The sequence below is a fragment of the Macaca mulatta genome, chromosome 2, assembly GCF_049350105.2.
Source record: "Macaca mulatta isolate MMU2019108-1 chromosome 2, T2T-MMU8v2.0, whole genome shotgun sequence".
Classification (NCBI taxonomy): Eukaryota; Metazoa; Chordata; class Mammalia; order Primates; family Cercopithecidae; genus Macaca; species Macaca mulatta.
Window position 1 is genome coordinate 147,714,423 of NC_133407.1, and position 24,487 is coordinate 147,738,909.

Consider the following 24,487-nt stretch of genomic DNA (forward strand, 5'->3'; position numbering starts at 1 on the left):
TAGGTACCTTTTGAAGGAATACATTTGCATGTCTTATCTATTATCTAAAAAGTACTTATTTACAATATTTTTCTATGGTCTATAATTTCTGATTTATACAAAATTGCTTTATCCACAAGGTAAGCATAACTCACTGTTTTATTACTTTACCTGATTTAGGATGCAAAGCATCACACTGGGCATTGTACATGTGTACAAATTCTTGGTGCCTTTTAATGAGCTGTTGTTTATTTCCTTGAATAGATAATCCATGCTCTTTTAGCTTTTTCTTTAAATCACGATCAGAGAGCAAATTATATACAGTTTTGGGCAGCGGTTTCCTTTTGTGAACAGAACTGAAAAGGGGGGAAGATCCCTGATGATTATTGTGAATTATCAAATGCTTTTCATGTAAAATAGCAAACACATTCTGATTGAACAACTGGGTACCTGGAAAAATAGTAGAACCATTAGATTAAAAAAGGGAGAGAAAAATCAAGTTTGCAGATAAAGCTGAGTGTCTGACATGATGCATCTCAGGTGCTGGTGAGATATTCAGACACAGGGGCCTAGGTGCCACCAGAAGTGAGAGACTTGGGTCTCAAAAAGATGTCAGACCTAAAGAGGCACACTAAGAAGACAGATATGTAAGGCTTGTGGAATATGCTATGAGGACTTCATCTAGAATCACACTTACACAGACCTACTCAATTTTCCACCTCTTTAAAGCATGCTAGAAATTCTGATGGGCTAAAATTCAAGCTACCTAAAAGTACCAATGACTTGAGACAATTCCATAAACAGGAACTTTTTAGTGAGTTTTAATTCATTTTATCTGATTATAGCAGGTTCTCTACCTGGCTCAGCTTTATGGCAATTAGATGCTCAACAAAAATGTGCTCAAGGAGGTCATTACACTTGCTATCATTTCAAAATAAGAACAGCAAAGATTCAGGTGAAAATTAACAGAAACTTGAAATAATAGGTTTATCAAAAAAACAAGTTTTTACAAAGGATTAGCATATAACTAGCTCACACAAGGCTGTCCCAAACATTAGTGTACCTAAGAAGCACCTAAAGAGTTCATTTAAAATGCAGATTCTCCATCCCCTTCTCCACCCCGTCCACCAATTGTGGTTCGGTCTGAAGTGGAGATCTAAAATCTCTATTTTCAACAAGGTTCTCCAGAGTAAATCTGATATAAACTATCCGATAATCAAATAGAGAAATATTACAGTCAGGTATAGACTGAAAACAATCAAAAATTTCTCTATTAACCAACAGGGCCATTCCCCAAATAAATTATGTCTTTCATGCTGTATTAATGAAGTCTAAAAGCCAGAAATAACTAATTAAATGTGAAAAGACCTGCAAACTCTCGATAGATTATATTTTTCTGAAAATTGCTCTTCTTACAATGACAGTCCATCAGACTCTACAAGACTGATAAAATTACAGCAAAATGAAATCTCAGTAGGTAGCAACAGCTGAATCATTTTGTGTTTACAGAAGCACACAGGGAGAGATGATTCATTAAGTCTGTATCTAAAACATTTGTTTTATCAAGGATAGATTATTAAACTATGACTGTGAAATTCTAGTGAGGAACTGTACTGTTCATTGGCATTTACAATAAAAAGCACCACTAGAGATCAATTTCTATCAGGAATTTTAAAACATGAAACCCAATAAATGTTTCCCCAAACACGAAAATGACATTGATTTTTCTTCCGTGATTTAGTGGAACTGAGTAACACATTTAAGGGGCCTCAGAATCTGAGGACATCAAAGGAAGGGTGCATCTGCGATCAGTTCTGACATGGTTTTATATAGAAAGGTTAAGGGCTGCCACTCACATTCAGCAGATGGCCTGTCAGAATATTGTGGAGGAGATAGGAAAACTCACAGGGCCTCTTCTCTATGACCCGACTCTGGGGCCAGGATACAGCTAAAGAACAACATGGCCCAGTGTTGCCTTCAGTATCTCCACAAACACCAGTTTTGTAAGATGGAAATGATGAGGACAGAAAGGCTTGGCAGTCAAATAAATTTAGGAATTACTGAATTAAACAAAACCTAACAGTTACGCTTAATGTAGGACTTCTCAAAGCCTTTAATACACTAAGAGGGGGATCCAGGAGATGGTGCTTGTAAGTTCACTACAGAGCACTGGCAGGACTATACCATTCTTTGAAGCAGGAATTTAAACCACTATTAGAACTTAATTACACATGGACGAGTATGTCTTTAAATAAACTGACAGCATCAAAAATGATGTATCAGAAATGTATTCGAACTGATGGATGGATCTAGAAAAAGGGGAGTCCAGGCAAGATAATCAGCGCAGATTCCTTATTCTTCAAAGAATATACTCAGCTTCTATATTCCCAACTCATGCATTTCTAAAGAGAAAAGCAGGTCATCAAACTCTCGTGGCTTATGGGAAATAACCCTTAGGACTATTTATTTACTCCAAATCGCCACTAACTAAGCAACCTAAAAATCTAAATTTTATTCTCATCAACAAACTTACCCACTAGGTGGGAGTATTGTGCATGCAAAACTGCCCCAGGTTTGGACTCAAATATGTCTACCATTTTTAATAAAGCAACACTGTGTTTTATATGTTAGCTTTTGTAAGTTATAACAGTATGAATTTGACCCTCAAAATCTGCATTCACTCCAAATTTACTCATAAAAATTAAGTGATGTATTTTCTTTAATCACAAAAAATAATACTATGGCTCTGTCTTATTAACGTGGTTTTTGGAAAATACTCTTCAAAGTCCTTCAAAACAGACTGAACATAGAAGCAAATCATTCTTTCATCCCCACTTCCCAAATACCATTAATTTCTTCAGCTTCCCTCCTCTTCTTTTCCAAATCTCTCTGAATTGTCACCTATTATCTTCCCCTTGCCTCCTGTTTCAGAAGGGTCCTTTCTGCATATCAAGGATAACCTCATTACTGGGCTCTTGTGCTCCTCACTTTCTTCCATTTATCCTCTGCTCTCTCCCTGGAAATAGTGGAAGGAAAGAGACTGAAGGCTTAAACTCCTATTTTTAAAAATAACATCCCTTGATCTTTATGCCACTCACTCCTTCTCCAAACTACCATCTCATCTTTATCCCTTCATCACCAGACTCATCTAAATTGTGTCTTCTGTTTATTATCCACTGATTCCTTAATGCCTTGCAATTTGACTAGTATTTCATTCCTGAACAACTAATATGTCTAACAATAGTGGACTAGTATAAGAAATTACAGTTATTTTCATGTACAAAGGAGGTAGAATAGCACAGTTGTTTAGATGCAAATATTGAGCTGACAATTTATTAGTAACAATACCTGGATGGTGTGGGTGTGGGGTGGGGTATGACATTACATTTCATATATGCATTTTTGTACCTTTTTATATCATATATATTTATATAATTTCCTAGTCAAAAATTTTTGAAAAATTCAATTTTAAATTTTAAAACTTCTGAGCATCCTAAAGATCAGAGACAGATTTTCTATATTCTATATTCAGAGTCTAATCTTGCTTTCTTTGGCCAAGAAGCTTTTTAGTAGTTTTAAAATTCTAAGAGAAAAAAACAAGTTTAAAAAGAATTGAATTTGAAGTCATTAATTTCTTATTAAGTCAAAATGTAGTAGCAGTTCAAATATTCAACATAGCTAATCATATCTGGCAAAGTGGGAGTTGAAGAAAGAACAGAGAGGGATTGGAAGAAGTGGCCAACAGGAGTGAAGGAGAAAGCAAGTAAGAGCAGGAAATACGGTTACCAGGATAAAATGAATACTGTAATTTTCCCCCAAGTTTATAAAGCACAAGAGGCACTCAGCTAAAGTAGCTCAATGGTTCTGCTCAACGTCCTTACCTTCTGAGGCTTTCCTTCTTCTCTTCGCGTGATAAACAGCCGTCTAAATGCTTATTAATGTGACTTTCTGGAATATTAACCCCACAAACAGGACAATCCACTGTATTTTTTAAAAAGAAAAAGAGAGTATTAATTGTAGAAGGGGAAAAAGTATGTAAACTGGCATCTTTTCAGCAAGTAAAGTAAAAAAGAATCCCAACTTAACATGCACTTAGAAAAGCAGAAAAGAGAAAGAACGGCCTGTTGGGACAACAGGAGTGGGACAGACTGGTTACTGGGTAATGGCTAAATTGTGGGAAGTCACACAATTGAAGTCCTGGTCCCAGAGAAAGAGACTGCAAATAAGCTTGAAAGTTTGTTTATTAGAAAATGCTTCGGTTAAATCTTTTCTAACAAGGTATGACCAAACTATAGAACTAATCTTAAATTTTCCCAAGCCTTAGGAGCTATCCATGTTTAGCATAGAAGCAATAGTAACAACTTAAGACACACCTGGCCCAGGGGCTGGGTGAAGGAAAGGTAGTTTAGTAATTTATTGAGTTGGGCCAACTACTGTTCAATTTTGTCAATTAAACAAATTTGTTAATTTAGCTCTCGTTTATAATTCTATACATAATGTTAAAAGTAAGGAACACAATCATTCTCAAACTATTTCATAAAGTTGCAGGGATCTGTGGGGGTAATTCGGGCCTACAGACTTCCATGGATAATAGGCAGAAGGAGGTCAGGTGAAACAGAACAATCTGTTTTATCTATTTTAATATGTTATGGTTTATTGTAAAATTTCATTTGGGAAAAAAGGTTCTGCTAGGGGAAAAACAGTTAACCATCAAGCTAAAAAATACTACAATAAGAACTGTCAATTGGTAAAAAGACTAAGGATAGACATAGTAGAAAATATAAGTGTAATTTATATATCTTTAAAAGATGTAAACACGTTAAGTACTAATAAACTAATTTCAATCTAAGTTTAATAAACACTCACATCTCTGCACTGTGTGTGGTATGGGTATACCAAAGATGTCTAAGAGTTTCTGCCTAAAAGGTGCTCTAAACTTCACTGGAAAGAAGACACAGAAACAAAAGGTTAAACAAGCTGACATATCCATCAAACAGTTAAGCAAATGGGACACAAAACACTCTAGAAAACAAGTGCTATAGCACTTTTGTGACGTGAGACAGTGTTTTCTAACATAACAAATGAATAGTGAGGATCTGGATAGTCTGTAAAGGTATAGAACAGGGACCGGCAAACATTCTTAGTGAAGGGCCAGGTAAAGAGCCAGGTAGAATTTAGACTTTACAGATCATATGGCCTCTGTCACAACCATGCAACTCTGCCACTGTAGCATGAAAGCAGCCACAGACATATGCAAACAAATGGGTACGTGAACTTTTATTTACAAAAACAAGTGGCAAGCCAGATTAGCTCTGCCAGTTGTAGTTTGCCAATTCCTCAATGTACTGGAGGAACAGTGGGGATATCAGCTTGGCTAGAGCAGGACTTCTGAGAGGGAGAGGTGAGCAATAAAGTGGGATGACTAGAGTAGGGCTCAAATTGTCAAAGGCTTTACATGGCAGGTAGAATAGTGAGGAGGCATTCAAGTGGTGGTAAAATAAGATAAAAAGAGCTCTTCAAGATTAAATGGCAACAGATATGCTGAATGGGCGGAAGAAGGATTAAAAGCTGAAAACAGAAAGCTACTGCCATACTGAAAGCCTGAACTAATTAAAACTGTTTCCTTTTTGTAGCAGTCAGCCTGAATTCCTATTTCTGAGAGAGAAAGAGAACAAACATACCTACAACAATGTCTGAGGTTTGTGATACAGTAAAATCTTGTTTGTCCTTTACCATTCCTTCCCCCTCAAAGATGCTGCCTATTTATTCTTACGTCGTGTGGATGAAAAGATTTCCATATTTCCACATATGAAAATAACCTCCTACCTTTAGTAATGTGTTTCAAAGTGGATGTTGAGGGTGTCTCAGGACGCTTAACCTCTGAGGGATCTGGAGCCATCTCTTCTACAGAACGTGTCTCTTTGGTCTTTGCAGCAGGGCTTGCCTCTTTTTGAGGGGTGAATTTGCTTTTATTTTCTTTTATCAACAACTCTGATGTAGAACCACTCATTTCTCTGATCAAGAAATTATCCATTAACCTGCTCCCCTGCTTTAAAGACTGTCTGGAGGCTACAGGAGTACATACTTTGACAGCAAGATTCTTTGAAGAGGAAGAAGCAGGAGATTTGGGTGGTGACTCTAAAGCAAGCTGCAATAGATGATTCCTTGAAGAACAAAAAACACAACAGATGATTAAGATATCCAATTGTATACAATAAATTAACTGACATAAGCTGTTTTCCCAATTAACCTTGTTTTCTGAAATACAGGACCTATACTATAATGACAACCAAACCAACGTTTCTTCTAGTATAACTCAAAGCAATAAATCTAACTTAAAAAGCAGTTAATGTGTCAATAAAACAAAATGAAACGAAATCAGCTTTCGGCCACAGAGAATAGCTTATATGAGACCTAATTTCCAACCATAAGTAACTTTAAAATCTGAACAAAATATAGGGATATAGTCTGGATGTTGTCTCCACCAAATCTCACATTGAAATGGGATTCCCAGTGTTGGCGGTGGGACCTAGTGGAAGGTGACTGTATCATGAGGGTGAATTTCTCATGAATGGTTTAGCACCATTCCCTTACTGCTGTCCTTGTAATAGTGAGTGAGTTCTCATGAGATCTGTTTTAAAAGTGTGCGGCACCTCCCCTCCTCTCTCTCTTGCTCTCACTATGTAATATGCTGCCCCTGTCTTTTGTTTTCCACTGTGATTGTAAGCAGCCCAAGACCTCACTAGAAGCCAAGCAGATGGTTTGTACAGCTGCAGAACCATGAGCCAATTAAACCTCTTTTCTTTGTAAATTACCCAGCCTCAAGTTTACTTTAGCATTCTTTACATTACTTAGCAATGTAAGAACGGCCTAACACACATAAAAAACAACTCTTTGTAGGCACTGGACTGAAATCAGCACAAGGCTGCAATGCCTGAAAAAGAAAACATGAAGTAATCCAACATTTCCTCCAAGACTTTACCCTGGAAACATTTTCTAGGAATTGGGTATTAATGTGAAGTCTAAACAGGAAACATTGATCTTACTTGGTAGAGAAAATAAGAGATCAGAGTTCTGGGCAAAGCTGGCCAGGACTGAGGGGTCAGAATGCTTTGACATGCGGCAGCTACTGAAAGGGAATGCCAGAAGTCTGCTTAGAAATTCACATCCATTCCTGCTCATCTCCAGGGCTGCATATGATTAGACAAAAACACAGGAGACCCACTAGGAGGCTGATACTGGTAAATTAAAATCCCAAAGGTCATTGCTGGAAAGTTAGTTGTTCTCAGCCAAAGCTGAGAAATCTTGGCGAAGATCATGGACATTCAAGTGAGATCCCACAAAGGCCACACCTTAGAAAAATGGACCACACTGAAGAAATATAAACAAAGCTCAAACAGACCTAACCTAAGAAAACATTATACCAGGCCTTGAAAGAACAAAGATGAAGAGCTAGTGATTCAACTGCCTGTTAGAACAAAATGTGTCATCTTTCAAAAGAAGACAATTCACAGCTTCTACAACATTTCAACCACAATGTTCAGCACACATTTTAAAATTACTGAACATGCAAAGAAGCAAGAAAAAGTAGCCACTAATCAAGAGATAAAATATTCAATAGAAGCAGACCCAAAGGTAATCCAAAGAATAGCATTTCTAGGTAAGGACTTCAAACTATGATAAACATGTTAAATAAAAAAAAAAAAGAAAGAAAAAGAAAAAGGATAAAAAGATAGCGCATTATGACAAATAAAATCCATTAAGAAAAGAATAAAATGAACCTTCTACAATTGCAAAATACCTTATCTAAACTGGATGAGTATAACAACACACAATACAAACTTGAAGGCAGGTCAATAGAAAATATCCAAACTAAGCACAGAGAGAAAAATTAATGAAAAAGACAGACACAAAAAAGTATGAGATATTGGGCATAAGTAGAAGCCCAGAGGAATAGAAAGAAAGAATGGAAAATCAGCAATACTAGAAAAATCAATGGCTGAGAATTTTCAAATCTGATGGAAAAAAAAAATCAACCCATAGATTCCACCACTACAGAATTTACATGAAACTCAACAACAGAAAGATAACTAGAAAATCTCCAAATGTTAAGAAATAAAGCACCACACTTCTAAATAACCCCACATGTCAAATCACAATGAAAACTAGAAAATATTCTAAACTGAATGATAGCATGAAAGGTTGCCAAAACTGTCCCTGGAGGGAAAATTATTGAAAATAGAAAAAGTAAAAGCCACTACTCTAAGCTTCCAACTTAAAAGGTTAGGAAATGAACAGCAAACTAAACCCAAAGAAGGGAGGAACTAATAAGAGATACTAGTGAAATAGAAGAGATATCAGGAGAAAACAAGCAAAGCCAAATGTTGGTTCTTTGAAAAAAATAACAAAATTATTAATCCCTACTAAGACCGAACATGAAATAAATGAGAAAATACAAATTACCAAAACAAAGAATTAAAAGACCTAATTACAAATCCTATAGAAAAGATAATTAGAGGACATTACGAACACTTTAAAACAACAAATTTTAAATTTTAGATAAAATGGACAAATTCTTTGAAAGGCACTATTCATCAAAACTAACAAAGAAACAGAAAACCTGAAGAGCCCTTATTATCTATTAAATAAACTGAAGCTATAATTTAAAACTTTTCCACAAAGAAAACTCCAAGCCCAGATGGCTTTACTGGTAAATTCTACCACATATTTAAGGAAGCTTTGTTTATATTTCTTCAGTGTGGACATGGTGGCACATGCCCATAGTCCTAGCTAATTAGGAGGCAGAGGCAGGAGAATCCCTTGAGCCCAAGAGTTTGAGGTTACAGTGAACCATGATCATACCACTGCACTGCAGTCTGGGCAACAGAGCAAGAAGAAGGGAGGAAAGGGAGGAAGGGAAGGAAGGGGAGGGAGGAATAGAGGGGGGGAAGGAGGAATAGCGTGGGGAAGGAAAAAGGAGGTGGGAGGGAGAAAGGAAAGGAGGGAGGGAGAAAGGAAAGGAGGAAGGGAGGGAGGGAGGAAGGGAGGGAGGGAGGGAGGGAAGGAGGGAGGAAGGAAGGAAGGAAGGAAGGAAGGAAGGAAGGAAGGTCTTGTCCATCTGTGAACTATACAATAACCTTCCCTCTTCAGAATGGGGCTAAGAATCAAGAGTCAAAATAGGCCTTTGGGTAGACATGAGTAGCCATTAAACCTATGCAATCAATTCCATAGACTTCTGTAACTAAAGTCCCCGCAATGCTAGTTCTGATCAGAAACATGTAAACAGCAGTCTAGAACCATTTGGCTACACAAGCAGAGGCCCACCCAAACACAAATTCTTTTTATAGCATCTTAGGGTATCAACACTATTGAAAATATAGGCAATATATAATAATAATAATAATAGGAATATTTTTAGGTTCCTTTGTTCTAGGTATTATGCTAGATATCTTTTACTATAGCTCTTCATTTCTAATCCTCAAGGCATCGACAGTATTATTCTCATCTTTTTAGATGAGGAAACAGAAGTCAAAGAGATTAAACATCTTGATCACAATCACATTAGAACTAATAGGGCCTAGACCAATGCCCAGTTCTGCCTGAATTCAACATCAGTATGCTTTAAACTGTACAATAAAAAAGGTAAAATTATATTCTACTTCCTCTTTGTGAGTTGCTGAGGGAATTTTACTTCAATTGTCATCTAAAATGTTTAAATTCTTAAACTTGGAGTATTTGCAGAAAAATTTATCCCTTAATGGTGGATAAACAAAAGCAGTAAATGATGCTCTCTACTCTCAATTTGTAAAAATAATAAGAGATGGACACTGACTACAAAAACAGAGAAACAGCATTCACTTAAGTCAAGAATGATGCTACACTTACACAAAAATATTCTAATAAATGTTCAACAACAGGTTAAGAACATTATTTTAAATAAAACTAAGTCGAGGAAAAAATCATGTGTTCTTTGAAAATAAAAGTAAAAGATCAGATGAAAATGTAAGAGCTGTATGCAGCCTTGTATCTGAAAACCTCTAAAATTATTTCCAATATCCTTTTTATATTATTAAATTTAGAATATTAAATATTTAAAAATCATAATGGCACATAAAATGACAATGACAAATGAGAATGCCAAGAAATGAAATTGACAGACAATATAAATATCTTATATTTTGGTCATAGGATTAAGTTTCCTCCCTCATAAATCTTAAACCACAGTTCAAACAAGTAATGAAATTGACTAGCTTGAATTTCATCCCTCCTAAGTTTGCAAATGAAGAACCACAACACTTTACCCATGACAAATGTTCACCACAAGGATGATGCTAGGAAGAGCAGCAATTCCAAGAAGGCAAACAGAGAGAGGAACAAACGATATAAACCATCCCAACTCTACAAATAATGCTTCCCACCCTACCACACCCACTATAATAATTAAATCATGTATTCCTTTCGGGAAGGAGAAGGGACAGAGGAGAGGTCAACCATTCCATGACCTCCCTTTAAGTTACACCAAAAGGTCTGTGAATCCAAAGACCTTGATCACTTCTCTTCAACAAACAGATGCTGTTATATGCAAGGCTTCCTTTATCCTAGCAGGGAAGTTGTTATGTTTTTAGTACTGGCTGAGGAAAAAAATAAGCCTTGAGAAAAACAGGCAATCAATTCCCTTTTAAAGGCATGGTCCCTTCCTCTCATAGATTTCAAAAACTTACTGGTGAAAAATGCTAAGAAAAAAAGTAGCTTTAATTGGGAAAATCAGAGAATTTTGAAGTTTCTTAATCTAGGAAAGTATGCCATCTTTTTAAAACTACACCCTCTTTTTTTCCGTAAGGAAATAACTAACCAGCCAATCTCTAGGACGTACATGAAGTTAGCTCAGAGTACAGTCGGCCCTTCACATCTGCCAGCTCCGCATCTGTGGATTCAACTAATCACAGAGCAAAAATGTTCAAAAAATAATAAAAGTAACAATACAACAATAAAAAATATATAAATTTTAAAAACACAGTATGACAACGATTTATATAGCATTGTATTAGGGTAATCTAATATAAGTAATCTAGAGGTGATTTGAAGTATAAGAGAGAATGTCCATATGCAAATACTATGCCATTTTATGTCAGGGACTTTAGCATCCACAGATTTTGGTATTCTCGAGGGTCCTGGGACCAATCCCCTTGACTGAGCGACAACTGTACAAATTTGATCATTTTTAGAATGCAAACCAATAAAGAAATGTGCAATTCTATTGAAAGAAATCTGTTTATATTTTTAAAAGCAACATAAGGTACCTCCAAGAATGTTCCAACAAGCCTAGAAGTCCCATCCGGTCACAAGCCGTATAATGATGCTTTGTTCAACAAGAGACCAAATACATGGTGATGGTTTCATTAGATGATAATGGAGCTGAAAAATTCCCATTGCTAAGTGACATCTTGATAATCCTAACCCTGTGTGGGCCTAGGCTAATGTGTGTGTTTCCATCTTTTTTTTTTGAGACGGAGTCTTGCTCTGTCACCAGGCTGGAGTGCAGTGGCATGATCTCGGCTGACTGCAACCTCTGACTCCCTGGTTCAAGCGATTCTCCTGCCTCAGCCTCCCAAGTAACTGGAATTACAGGCATGTGCCACCACACCCAGTGAATTTTTGTATTTATAGTAGAGACAGGGTTTCGCTATGTTGGCCAGGATGGTCTCAAACTCCTGACCTCATGATCTGCCCACCTCAGCCTCCCAAAGTGCTGGTATTACAGGCATGAGCCACTGAGCCCGGCCTCCATCTTCATTTTTAAGAAAAAATTTTAAAAGGAAAAAATAATAACAATGTTTAAAACTAGAAAAAAGTTCACAGAATAAGGATATAAAAAAAGATGCTTTTACAGCTGTATGATGTGTTTGTGTTTTAAGCTACGTGTTATTACAAAAGAGTCAAAAAGTTAAAAAAAGTATACGTTTATAAAATGTAAAAGTTACAGTAAGGTTAATTATTGAGGAAACTTTTTTATAAATTTAGTGTAGTCTAAGTGTACAGGGTTTATAAAGTCTACAGTAGTGTACAGTAATGGCCTAAGCCTTCACATTCACTTGTCACTCACTCACTGACATCCAGAGTAACTTCCAATCCTGAAAGCTCCATTCATAGTAAATGCCCTATAAAGGTGTATGGCATTTTTTATCTTTTATACCATAGTTTCACTGTACTTTTTCTATGTTTAGATACACTAATAGGTACCACTGAGTTGCAACTGCCTACCATATGAGCTATAGTAACATGCTGTACCGGTTTTGTTACCTAGGAGCAATAGGCCCTGCCATATAGACTAGGAGTGTAGTAGGCTACACCATGTTGCTTTGTGTAAGTACACTCTATAATGTTCACACAACAACCAAATTGCCTAATGACACATTTCTCAGAACATATCCCTGTTAAGCAACACATGATTACACTTAACTACAGGGGCACCTGACCACTATCTAAACACAGTATGTCCTTCATAAAAATTCTTGCTTGACTTGCATGATTAAAACTAAAAGTAATCCAAGATATTGAAACATGGCTTTTCATACCCCTTCGGTGACCAAACTCACTTTCACACATTCATGCATTTGACAGTTAGGAAGTAAAGTTGCATATCTGAGCTTTATAAAGTACAAGCAATTACATATTTCAAATGCCATACCATTTAATACATGCTGAATAAATCGGATTAAGAATAGATTAATATATAGCAGACAGAATCAATTACAGATGTGTATATACATGAGTTAGTACATACATATACATAATATACATATATTACTTAGCTCTGCCCATTGAGAGGGCCTAGAAGCAATGACACCCCAGTAGCAACAAGCATACCCAGCACCAGATCCTGGTCTCTCAATGCTATTCTCCAATAGGAGGAGCTCCTTGGAGAAATGGCTGATTCTAGAGCTTGGGCAGGAAAAGGAGTATCTTTAGAGCACCCAAAAGTAAGGAAGCCCTCAAATCTGCATTTTAACTCTTAATTATTCTATACTACAGGAGAATTTCTGTTAAGTAAAGGAAGAAAATCTTACTCTAGTAAATTTTCCATGTGTGAATAATGACTACTGTTACTTCCCTTCTTTGACTATAAAATATGCAACCCTTTATTCCCTAATCCAAAGGTGCAGAAAGTAAAGAGAGAACACATATAAAAGGCAAAAGTAGTTAGAGGTTAGTCACAAAATTAAATCATACCGTGCAAAATTCAAGCTTTTTACCAGTTCATCTAATATGCGGTTATTTTTCAGATCCGGCTCTGTGACAGTCTAGAAAAAACAGACGGAAAAAGGTCAAAAACAATAATCAACTTGTCATAATCTTGTTTTTGAAAATGTCTGACCCATCCTCCTGAGGTTCGCCATCCCACTAAGTCTTCTAAGGCGGCCTCAAAATAAAGTTCATTTATCTCATGCTAATATGAAATTTTAAAACAGTGAATCAGTATCTGCTGACTGGAAGTCTGATAAAAGCTCTCCAAAGCTTCTCTTATAATCATATATATTCTGTACTGACTACAATCAAACCTAATATAAGCAAGAATCTTTCTTCAAAATGCCAGTACTCAGCTTTCTCAAAAATTTCTCTGGAAAAACAGAAGAGAAATGTTCTTTTAAGTACTAACATTGGGAGAGGCATTAAGTGTTCAAGGAGAATTTTAAAATAAGAATGGTTTTCAGGAATGCAAGAGAAAAGTGATAAACCCAGTACTTATTTGGTATGAATGGTACACAGTTTATTTTAGTGATGAGACCATCTTGACAAAAGCAGTGTAACATATTGTAAACATCTTAGACTTGAGAGCCAAATCACAAAATTTCTTACATAGAGAAACAGTTTTGCAAGGTTCAGTGACACCCTGACACCACGTACCTACCAGAGAGGCAAAACTAACTAAACTCCTTACCTAGTCCTAGCGTCGGCTCTGTCAGACCTCACCTGTCTCTTCTTTATTCCCACTTATGTTTAATTACCCTTTTAGTCTGCTTTTCCACCTGTTCCCACTACCTGAAAAGTTTCAGAAACAATAACAACAAACTTCCTAGTGTTTTCCCTGAAGCTCTGGTAGGGGAAAGACCTAAGGGAACAGGTAGGCTGGATTAAGTCCAACGGCCATGCATATTTTTCTGCACAAATACTTAGACCAGTTCTTTGCAAATGAATAATCCTACCATCAGAGTTTCTACCAAAGTGAGAAATTATTAAAAATTAGAAGCCATAAAAACATGGGTCATAAGAATTAAAGAGCGCTACATCCTGAACTTAAAATTAGTTTTTACTTCCTAAAATACATTTAGGTTTTCAGAAATCTTAACAAAACACTGAACAAAGCCCAGCTCTTCTTACACGTACTTTAGAGGTCCTTTCCGAAAGTGTCTTTCATATAGCTTAATTCAGTAACTACACATCACCCTACATATACACAGGCTTTTATACATACACAAAGCAAAAATACTTGCAGTAGTCAGTAAGTTTTCAAAAAAGGAAACAAAAACTCACCACACAACAAGTTGGACACTGAGTTTTATAGGACAGAAATTTTCTTATACAGAGAGAGCAGTCTGCAAAACACAAAGTGCAACATAATGTTAACGAGGTTATACTAATACAGGAATATGACTTCTAACAAAATCTTAAGCCCTAGACTATTTCCATCATCTAAGGTATATCATCATAAGCTTAAATTTCTAGTACCTCTACTCTATGCACACTTATACATGTGATTAAACAGCATTTTAAGGAAAGGAAAACACAAATATTGTAAGTCCTTCCACAACTACACAAGCAACATACATCACTCTGTGTCCTCCATCTGCAAAATACAGGAAACACACGTGCAAGACTTGAGCTTGGTACTGTATAAACTTGCCAGGTATCTCTACTGCTTATCATTTGAAAATATAAATTTTGAAATAATATATATAAACATATTAAGAAAAAATATACACCCAGGTTATCAAATTAGGGACGTCTATATCTTAATTCTGTAAATAATATCCTCTGTCCCACATTTAACAAGTACTTTTGTGGCAGGCACTAAGAACAATATATATAATGGAAGGTTCTTGACCTCAAGGAGCTAATAAAATAGTGAAGCAATTACAGCATAATTCAGCATAATATAGCCTAACAATTTAAGCAGGAAATGGGCACAAACTAAATTCACAACACTCAAGGCAGTGTAAAATATTCTCCCGGTCAAAGAAAAAGCAGATGTGACTAACAGAATGGTACCTTACTAATTATCTAAGCTAATTTACTAGTAGCCCAAATTCAGCTGGATTCTGTTTAGTTGAGAAGACAGTATAATTTCAGTATACTGTATAAATTCAGGATTCTGTTTAGTTGAGGAGGAGACAATATAATTTCAATGGTACGGATATCCAGGAAATAAGCAAGTCTTGCCAGCCTAAGTAAGAGCACCCCACGAGGAAAAACAAAGAAATACATTATGAAAAGGATAAAACAGACAACAGGTTGAGTTCTTTTAGGAAGCAAAGACGAATACAGGGGACCGACTCGGCATGTAAGGGGCTTAGAAGTCACCACTCTGTCCTAACAACAAGTAAAAAGCTGAACAAACTGAAAAACCAACAACTTTTCTTAGATCCAGCAGAAAAGCAGGGTCACAGGGCAAACTGCTGCCCGCCGAAATGGGGAGAGACAGAGGTAATACAGAGAATCACAACTTACTGGAACAGAAACCCACAAACAGAAACCTCCATGGGAACCAGAGAAGAAACCTGTGCTGGAACCAGTGCTGGAGTGGGAGAACCTGAGCTGTAATTGACAAATTGCTGGCGGCTCAGTGCGAGCAAGTCTGAGCGTTAAAAATTCCAGGGAACCCTGTCATTGCAGAGGTGGGGAGGATGTCCTCATACTTTTGTGAGTTTCAGTTACAGGAGTTCTTCTAAGTTTTCACAGTGAATATTGGAGAAAAACCCCCTAGTCATTCCAGGAGTAGAAGGGTAAAAGTAACCATTTCTAAATAAGTCAGAGTAGTCTGTTTTTTTGTTTTTGTTTTTTTTCCCTTCGAGACGGAGTCTAATTCTGTCACCCAGGCTGGAGTACAGTGGCACAATCTCGGCTCAGTGCAACCTCCACCTCCTGGGTTCAAGTGATTCTCCTGCCTCAGCCTCCCAAGTAGCTGGGATTACAGGTGTGCGCCACCACACCCAGCTAATTTTTGTATTTTTAGTAGAGATGGGGTTTTGCCATATTGGCCAGGCTGGTCTCAAACTCCTGACCTCAGGTGATCGCCCACCTCGGTCTCCCAAAGGGCTGGGATTACAGGTGTGAGCCACTGCACTGGCCCAGAGTAGTGTGTTCTTAACAAAGCCCCCCCTCAGGAGAAACTATTTTACCAGAGCCTAATCTACTGGAGTTTTATCAGAGCCTAGCTGACTTTGGAAAAAGGAAATACACAACTGCAGCCCTCTAGACTGCAGACAGACAGCCCTCTATCCTGTCCCATCTAAGGAGGGGAAAACTGAGGAGCACTAGTGACATTCACAGTCCAGGGCAAAGTTCGCTAAAAGACCTAATCATAGGACTACAGAATGTGTCCCCTCTGCCCATACCTAAAGGCCTATTTACTGCAGTTCCTTTTACCCAGTACATCATTTCCAGTATTAAGAAAAAAATCACAAGGAAAAACACACAGTTTGAAGAAACTGAGCAAGCATCAGAACCAAAGTCAGATATACCAGAAATGGTTAAATTATCGGACCAGCAATTTTTAAAAATTATATGCTAAGGGCTCTAATGGAAAAAGTAGACAACATCAAGAACAGATCGGTAACATAAGCAGAGAGGTGGAAATTCTAAGGAAGCATCAAAAAGGAATGCTAGTGATCAAAAGAACCACTATAACAGAATGCCTTTGATAGGTTCATTAATACATTGAACACAGCTGAGGAAAGAATCTCTGCGCTTTAGGACATGTCAATGGAAACCTCCAAAACTGAAAAGCAAAGAGAAAAGACAGGAAAAATGGAATAGAATATCCAAGAACTGTAAAATAACTACAAAAGATGTAACATACACATAATGGGAATACCAGAAAGAGAAGAATGAAAGGAACAGAAGAAATAGTAATGGCTAATAATTAATCCAAATTAACGTTAAACACTAAACTACTCATCCTGGAAGATCGGAGAACACTAAGCAGGATAAACGCAAAAACAAAACAAATAGACACCTCAGCCAATCAAATTGAAACTACATAGAATCAAAGATAAAGAAGAAATCTTGAAAGAAGCTGTAGTGGGGGCCTTACCTACAGAGGAGCAAAGAATGACACTTGACTTCTCACAAACCACACAGAGAGTGCAGTGAAATATTTAGTGTTGAGAGAAAAACATCACCAACCTAAAACTATATCCTGAGAAATTATCCCTCAAAAGTCAAAGAGAAATAAGGACTTTCTCAGACAAATACAAATTGAAGCAATCTGTTTTCAGTAGACTTCCCTTGCAAGAAATGCTAAAAGAAATTCTTCAGAGAGGAGGAAAATAATTTAGGTCAGAAACTCCAATCTACATAAAGAAAGGAAGAGTACTGGAGAAGGAATATGTGAAACTGTAATAAAAACTTTTTCTTGTTAATTTAACAGATAACAGTTTGTACAAAAATAATAACAAAGTATTCAATTATGGATGCTTATTACATATACATATATAAAAATGCATGCTTATGAATGCTTATGCATAAGTGAAATGAATGACAGCAATGGTACAAAAGACTAGAGGAAAGAATTTCTTAGCTCGAGCTGCCATAACAAAATACTACAGACTGGGTAGCTTAAACAACAGAAATTGTTTTCTCATGGTTCTGGAGGCTAAAAGTCCAAGATCAAGGTGCCAATATGGTCAGTTTATGTTGCAAGCTGTCTTTCTGGTCTATAGACAACCACCTTCTCACTGCGTCCTCCCACGAGGGGGTGGGGAGAGTCCATAAGCTCTGGTATCTCTTCTCATACGGACACTAATCCCATCACTAGAGCTCCACTTTCATGACCTAATTTAAACCTAATTATCTCCCCAAGGCCTCATCTTCAAACACCAACACATTGGGGTTGGGGCTTCGACATAGGACTTTAGGGGGGATAAAATTCACTCCATAGCATTCCACCTTTAACCTCCCAAATTCATGTTCTTCTCAAATGCAAAATACATCCATACCATCTCAACAGCCCCCAAAGTTTCAACTTATTCCAGTACCAACTCTAAAGTTTAAAATCTAAAGTCTCATCTAAATATCACCTAAATCAGATATGGATGAGACTCAAGGTATGAATCATCCTGAGGCAAAAATTCCTGTCCAGACTCATTCTCTTAATTACCAATGCTATTCTCTTTATACTAAAAGAGTCTCCTGAGCAATACTGTAAGTCAAGAAATCCTAAAACCTGGCTGCTCAGCTCAGTCACCTAGGGAGATTCATGTTAGTTTTAACTTAGTTTCCCAGACTCTACCCCCAGTCACAGTGATTCAGTGGATTTTGGTCAGTAAATCACATCCTTAATATGTGATATTGATTCAACAACAACAATTTTTAAAAAATTAATAAGTTGTTACTATTAAGTTGAATTATATGAAACTGACATTTTTGGTTAAGTCAAAAATGGACAAATATTGCAATTTCATGTGGTTCAAACAAACACTGCACTTAGTATGTGCTCCGTTCTAAGCACTTTACATGTATTAACTAGTTTGATCCTTACAGCAACCCTGAGGTTGGTACCAATATTAGTCACATTTGACAAGAAGGAAAAATGAAGCACAGGGCTCAGCCAACTTGCCAAAGATAACGGAACTAATATGTGGCAAAGGCAAGCACCACAGTCCATACTCTTAATATATTTTTTAATATACTTTTTTAATATACTTTTTAAAAATATACTTTTAATATATATTTTTAATATACAGTTCATACTCTTAATATGTTTACTTAAAATTACAGATGCTCCTTGACTTAACATGGGATTACATCCCAATAAACCCATCATAAATTGAAAATATCATAAGCCAAAATGTATTTAATATACCTATCTCTAACCTGGGAAAAGATTAAAATTCAAAATTCAAAGTATGGTTTCTATTGAATGTGTATCACTTTCACACCATCGTAAAGTTGAAAAATCCTAAGTCAAATCATCGTTAAGTCAGGGACTGACTATATCTATAAATATTTGTTTATAATAAATATATACTGTACGTTTACACTATAATGTATATGTATATAAATATGTACTATGTATAGTTATATTATACTTATACAACATATTGTGTATATATATTATATATACATGTTACTATTGTACCTATATATAGTATAAGTATATTATATATTATGTATACTTATATCAATTAAATAATATTTAATTAATAAGGTCACATGTGCCTTTTAAATTAATTTTTATAATAAGGCTGCTGCTTTCTCTTCTGCATAATCTTGTATATGTTTCCTTTCCTTTCCTTTTCTTTTGAAATGCAGAGAATCAGATATGGAGTCCTGAGTAGATCAAGCCCTAGGCTTAATTTCAGTCTACTAGACTACTACCAAATATGTACTGGTAAGCTGCAGACCAGCATAACTTATTTTCTAGTGGGCAACTATGACAACCCTTCCATTCAAGGGAGAACAGCTGAAGAGTTTTGAATTCATGTATTCCCAGAGGGCTTCATTTAAATCACCTATGAAGTTTGTCTTTCCATCCAAGAGAGTCCAAAAAAGATGTGTGGGTAGAGTAGGAGACGGTATAATAACAACAGTGAATTAAACAGTAGTTTCACAGAAACAGCCAAGCTTTGGGAGACGGGCCATCTCTAATCCCAAGCAAGATACAGCAATCTGTTGGCTTTCAAACATCAAAAGAGCCTAGCATCTCAACAGTAAAAAGGAAATTTCTAAAACTTAAATCAATCCTTGTCATATGAAATCTTAAGGACTTTATGAAAAAAGGAATGTTTTAGAAAGAAACATCTAAAGTGCCCAGTTAAAAGCAAAAACTCCAGTTCCCAGTGTGAAAAGAACAGGAGGTCCAAGAAACCTGAGAAGGTTGGCATCTGCCTCCAGTTCTAATGTTAAGGGACAGTTAGTTGATAAGAGAATAACATCCCTCCAACTAAAGACTAGCATTTCAGAATTTCCAGAAGTGCAGCTCTGCATAATTGTATGTCCCTTTTGTATGTGTAACTATTTCTCTTCTCCTCTGTCTTGTTTCACAGTGCTGTTTCATGAGAATATAAAAGAAGACAAACACGTTTATTATATGCCTAACAGAATCTTACGTTGTCTCTTGAATTAGCAAAGGTTTCGTAAGTGGAACATTTCGTATTTCAGTTTTTTTAAAAAAATGAAATAAAATTGCTTTTTACTCCTACACAAGCTTTGATTAATTTTTTGAGTCAAAATCCACAAAAGGGAAAAAAAAAGATTGCTGGCCAAGCTTTAAATAGTGGTAATTTATCAGTGTCCACAAGCCAATTATTTCATCTAGGAGCAAATATTTTGATCATCTTCCATTATTAAGTGAGAAAAATTATACAAGTGCAAAGAAAATTGGCACTTGAGCATATCAGTCTATTAGCAAGACCATTTCTCACTTAATGGTGTTTTATGGGTTGGAGTAGGTCTGCCCCCTCTTGCCCCCAAAATACTCTTTAATAGCACAAATTTAGATCAATTTAATTGACCTGCATTCTGCCAAAGCAACCCACTCACACCTTTGTACCTGCAGAACTACAAATGTAGTGTTTATTACTCATATCCAAAAACCTAAACAGAACAAAACAAAATAAGATGATTTAAAAATGGTAAATCATGAAAAATCTAAGAAGCAGCAATAAATACCTAGGATTCTGGATCACCAATTCTAGTCAATCCAAGATGATATCAGAACATGACAGACCTGGCTTCTACTAAAGCCCTGGGGGCTTTGTGTCATTAAAACACTACAGACCCAGAGCCAATTTTAGACATGATGGGACTTGTGACAACTGGTGTTTAGCAGAAAAGGCCTACTGAATATTGAGACTTCACAAGTGAAAAAAAAGTGCTCATAAAATAAAAAAATCATTACTGAAATGTTCCTCCACTGACTTCCTCTTAAAGAATGGCATAAGTGACAGCTATAAGTCATGAAGAAGCGAGCAAAGAACATATATCCCTAGGGAGGCAAACAGAAGACAAGCACTTACATTGTGTGGGCTACTTGAGAAACTGGTTTCTGAACTGCCTGAATCTACACACTGACAGAAAAGGGAACCTGGTTGAGGGCCACTGAGAACAAAAGCAAAGGTCTGGACTAGTACCACACTCACTGGCCACTGTGCCTCCCCCAGCTCAGCAAGGAAGAGAAACCCCCAACCTTCTGCCTGGGGGGAGAAAGAAGGGAAACACAGTCCAATGTTCTAGCTTTTCCAAGAGATGCCCATAGGACTGGCTTCTGTCTCACCTCACTAAGCATGAACCCAGCATGTTCTAGGTGAATGCAGTCTGCTAAGAACAAAAAAGAGCTGGGTAGCTTGCTACTGATCCAGAGGACCCATAGTACAGCAGACAGAGGCTGATATAGCTCTGTGGCTTATCTTGGGAGGGGAGGCAGGGAGAGAATAGTGGAGTGTGCGACCAACATTTGACCTTTTCAAAGGACTGCCTAAGGGAACGGTTTCTGTCTCACTCAACTTGGGATGGTTTGGATCAGCATACTTCAGATGCTTGAGGGCAGCTGAAAACAAAAAAGAGGTCAATGGCTTACATCAACTCTGGAGAACCTGCAATACCATGGACAGACACACGAGAGAGAAAAATACCAGCTAATGAAAAAACTGATCAAAGCTCTCTACTTGGGAATTTATAATCACAAGTCCAGGGAAGACACATCCACAGAAAAGGCTTAAGAGGCCCCTAGAATCTGCAGTCAAGCTGACTAGTAAAGGGCTTTCTCTACATGGTAGTGCCCACTTATCCACAGGAGAGACATTCCATAAACCACAGTGGATGCCTAAAACCACAGATAGTACTGAATCCTATTTATACTATGTTTTTTCCTACACATACTTACCTATGATAAAGTTTAATTTATTAATAAGACACAGGAAGAGATTAGGAACAATAACTAATAACATAGAATTAAAACAATATACTATAACAAAAGTTATGTAAATGCGGTCTTTCTCTCAAAATATCTTGTGGGGTACTGTAGATTGTACTGTAGATCTTAGCAACATACAATTTTCTTTCCTTTCCTTGTTAAGAACTTTCATCTTTCGCTTAAAGGAAGCATTTTATGATTTCTCTTTGTCATATTGAATTGCCAGCATCACTACTTGTGTGCTTTGGGGCTACTATTAAGTAAAATAAGGGCTACTTGAACACAATTACTGTGTTCTGCAACACAGTTACAATTACTACCATATTGCAACAATCAATCTGATAACTGGGATGGTCACTAAGCGATTAACGGTGGATGGCATATGTAACATGAATACACTTGACAAAGGGATGATTTCCATCATGCGCAGGATGGCACAAGATTTCATCAGTGCTTTACTTAGAACATCGTGCAATTTAAAACTTATTTTCAGAATTTCCCATTTAGTATTTTCAGACTGCAGTTGACCACAGGTAACTGAAACCACAGATAAGTGGGGAATACAGTACAAAGCCAGTCTGTAACAAAGCCACTGTGAGGGAGTGAGGCCCTGTCTCCCAAACAAAACAAAACAAAAACAAAAAAACAAAAATAATGTTATTAGCTATGTTACAAACTAAAGGAAGAATATCATATGAGCATCTCCATAGATGCAGAAAATACTTCACAAAATTCAACACCCATTCATGATTTAAAAAAAAAAAATTCTCTCACCTAACCAGGAGTAGAGAAGTGCCTCGACTTGGTAAGTTTATGAAAACATATTAAGAATATAAAAAAACTTACAGCTAACATCATACTTAATGGTAAAAGACTGAATGCTTTCCCCATAAAATAAGAGTAAGGACAGGATGTCCATCCACACCACTTCCAACACTGTACTTGAGGTACTAGCCTGTGTAACAAAAAGAAATACAAAGGCGTATAGATCAGAAAGGAAGAAGTAAAACTGTCTTTACCCACAAATGACATGATTGTATATGCAAAAATTTCTAAGGAATTAACAAAAAATATGCCGGAATTAAGTGAATTTAGTGCAGTCAGAAGACGAAAGGTCAATATAAGTTATATTTCTTTGTGCAAGGTCTGTGCAATGAAAATCAAACAACACTGTTGAGAGAAATAAAGATAGAGAAGTATATCATATTCACACATTGAAGACTCGACATTGTTAAGATGTCAGTTCTCCCAAATTGATCTCTAGACTCAATACAATTCTAGTGAACATCCCAGCAGCCTTTTGGTAGAAACTGACAACCTGATTTTAAGTTATATATGGAAAATGCATTTAAAAGGCAAAGATCCTAAAAGAACCAAAGAAAAAAAAGTTGGAGGACTTACAACGCCTGATTTCAAGACTTACTACAAAGCCACAGTAATCAAGATAGTGTGATACTGATACAAGGACAGACATATAAGCATTTAAAAATATTGTACCTTGAGGTATTTACTGCAATAGGGGTTATCCTATCATTGTTCAGGAGCTAGACAAACAGTTTACAGATTATTTAGGTTCATGCTCTTTCTTGTCCTCTATTTTCAAGTTGATTTATCTTGGAAAGCTAAAAAACAGTAAACTTAGGTCTAAAAAAGTAGTTTTAGTGGGCAGTAGTTTTGGTGAAAAAGTTTCTAAGATCAATGGAACAAAAAAGTCCAGAAATAGACTACAGATGGCTAGCTGAGGTCATACTGACTGAGATGCGGAGAAATTTATCAGATAATAAAAATGTTCAGTATCTTAATTGCAGTCGTTACACAGCATACACATTTGTCAAAATTCATTAACACTTTTATACTTTAATGGGCACTTAAAATGGATGTATTTTATTGTATGTAAATTATACCCAAATAAAGATGATGTTAAAATATATTTTAAAACAATCTCCAAAACTTAACTTGGTTTTAATGCGAATCTTGTCTGGAAGAAAACTAACATTATTAAGGACTCATAATGTGCAGTGAGTTCTGCACATTTAATTCTCACAAACATTTTCTGAAGTAGTAATTACTCACCAGATTTTCAAGAGTCAAGCCCAAGGATGTCTCTAAAGCCCGTGTTTCCATCACTGTTATCCTCTTATTATGTCTTCTCTACATAAACTTTTTCACCAAAGCTACTACCAACTAAAACCAATTTCTTAGGCCTAAGTTGACTGTTTTTTAACTTTCCAAGATAAATCAAAAATAGAGGACAAGAAAGACCATGAACCTAAATATCCTAAATAACCCATAAACTGTGTGTCTAGCTCCTCAACAATGACAGGGTAACCCCTATGCACTAAATACCTCAAGGTACAATATTTTTAAATGCTTATA

At 36.5% G+C, this 24,487-nt stretch overlaps 1 protein-coding gene across 3 annotated transcripts in view; it reads right to left on the reverse strand.

Moving 5' to 3' along the window:
• Positions 1–24,487, reverse strand: part of RAD18 (RAD18 E3 ubiquitin protein ligase) — an 81,013-nt gene that overhangs the window by 51,487 nt on the left and 5,039 nt on the right. For all 3 annotated transcript variants that reach the window (XM_015130348.3, XM_077993348.1, XM_077993347.1), the window contains exons 3-7: positions 14,512–14,573; positions 13,210–13,280; positions 5,806–6,143; positions 3,861–3,960; positions 151–335 (exon numbers count right to left, since the gene is read on the reverse strand). In XM_015130348.3, coding sequence (XP_014985834.2) covers positions 151–335; positions 3,861–3,960; positions 5,806–6,143; positions 13,210–13,280; positions 14,512–14,573 — 756 coding nt within the window. The remainder of the gene's footprint in view (positions 1–150; positions 336–3,860; positions 3,961–5,805; positions 6,144–13,209; positions 13,281–14,511; positions 14,574–24,487) is intronic.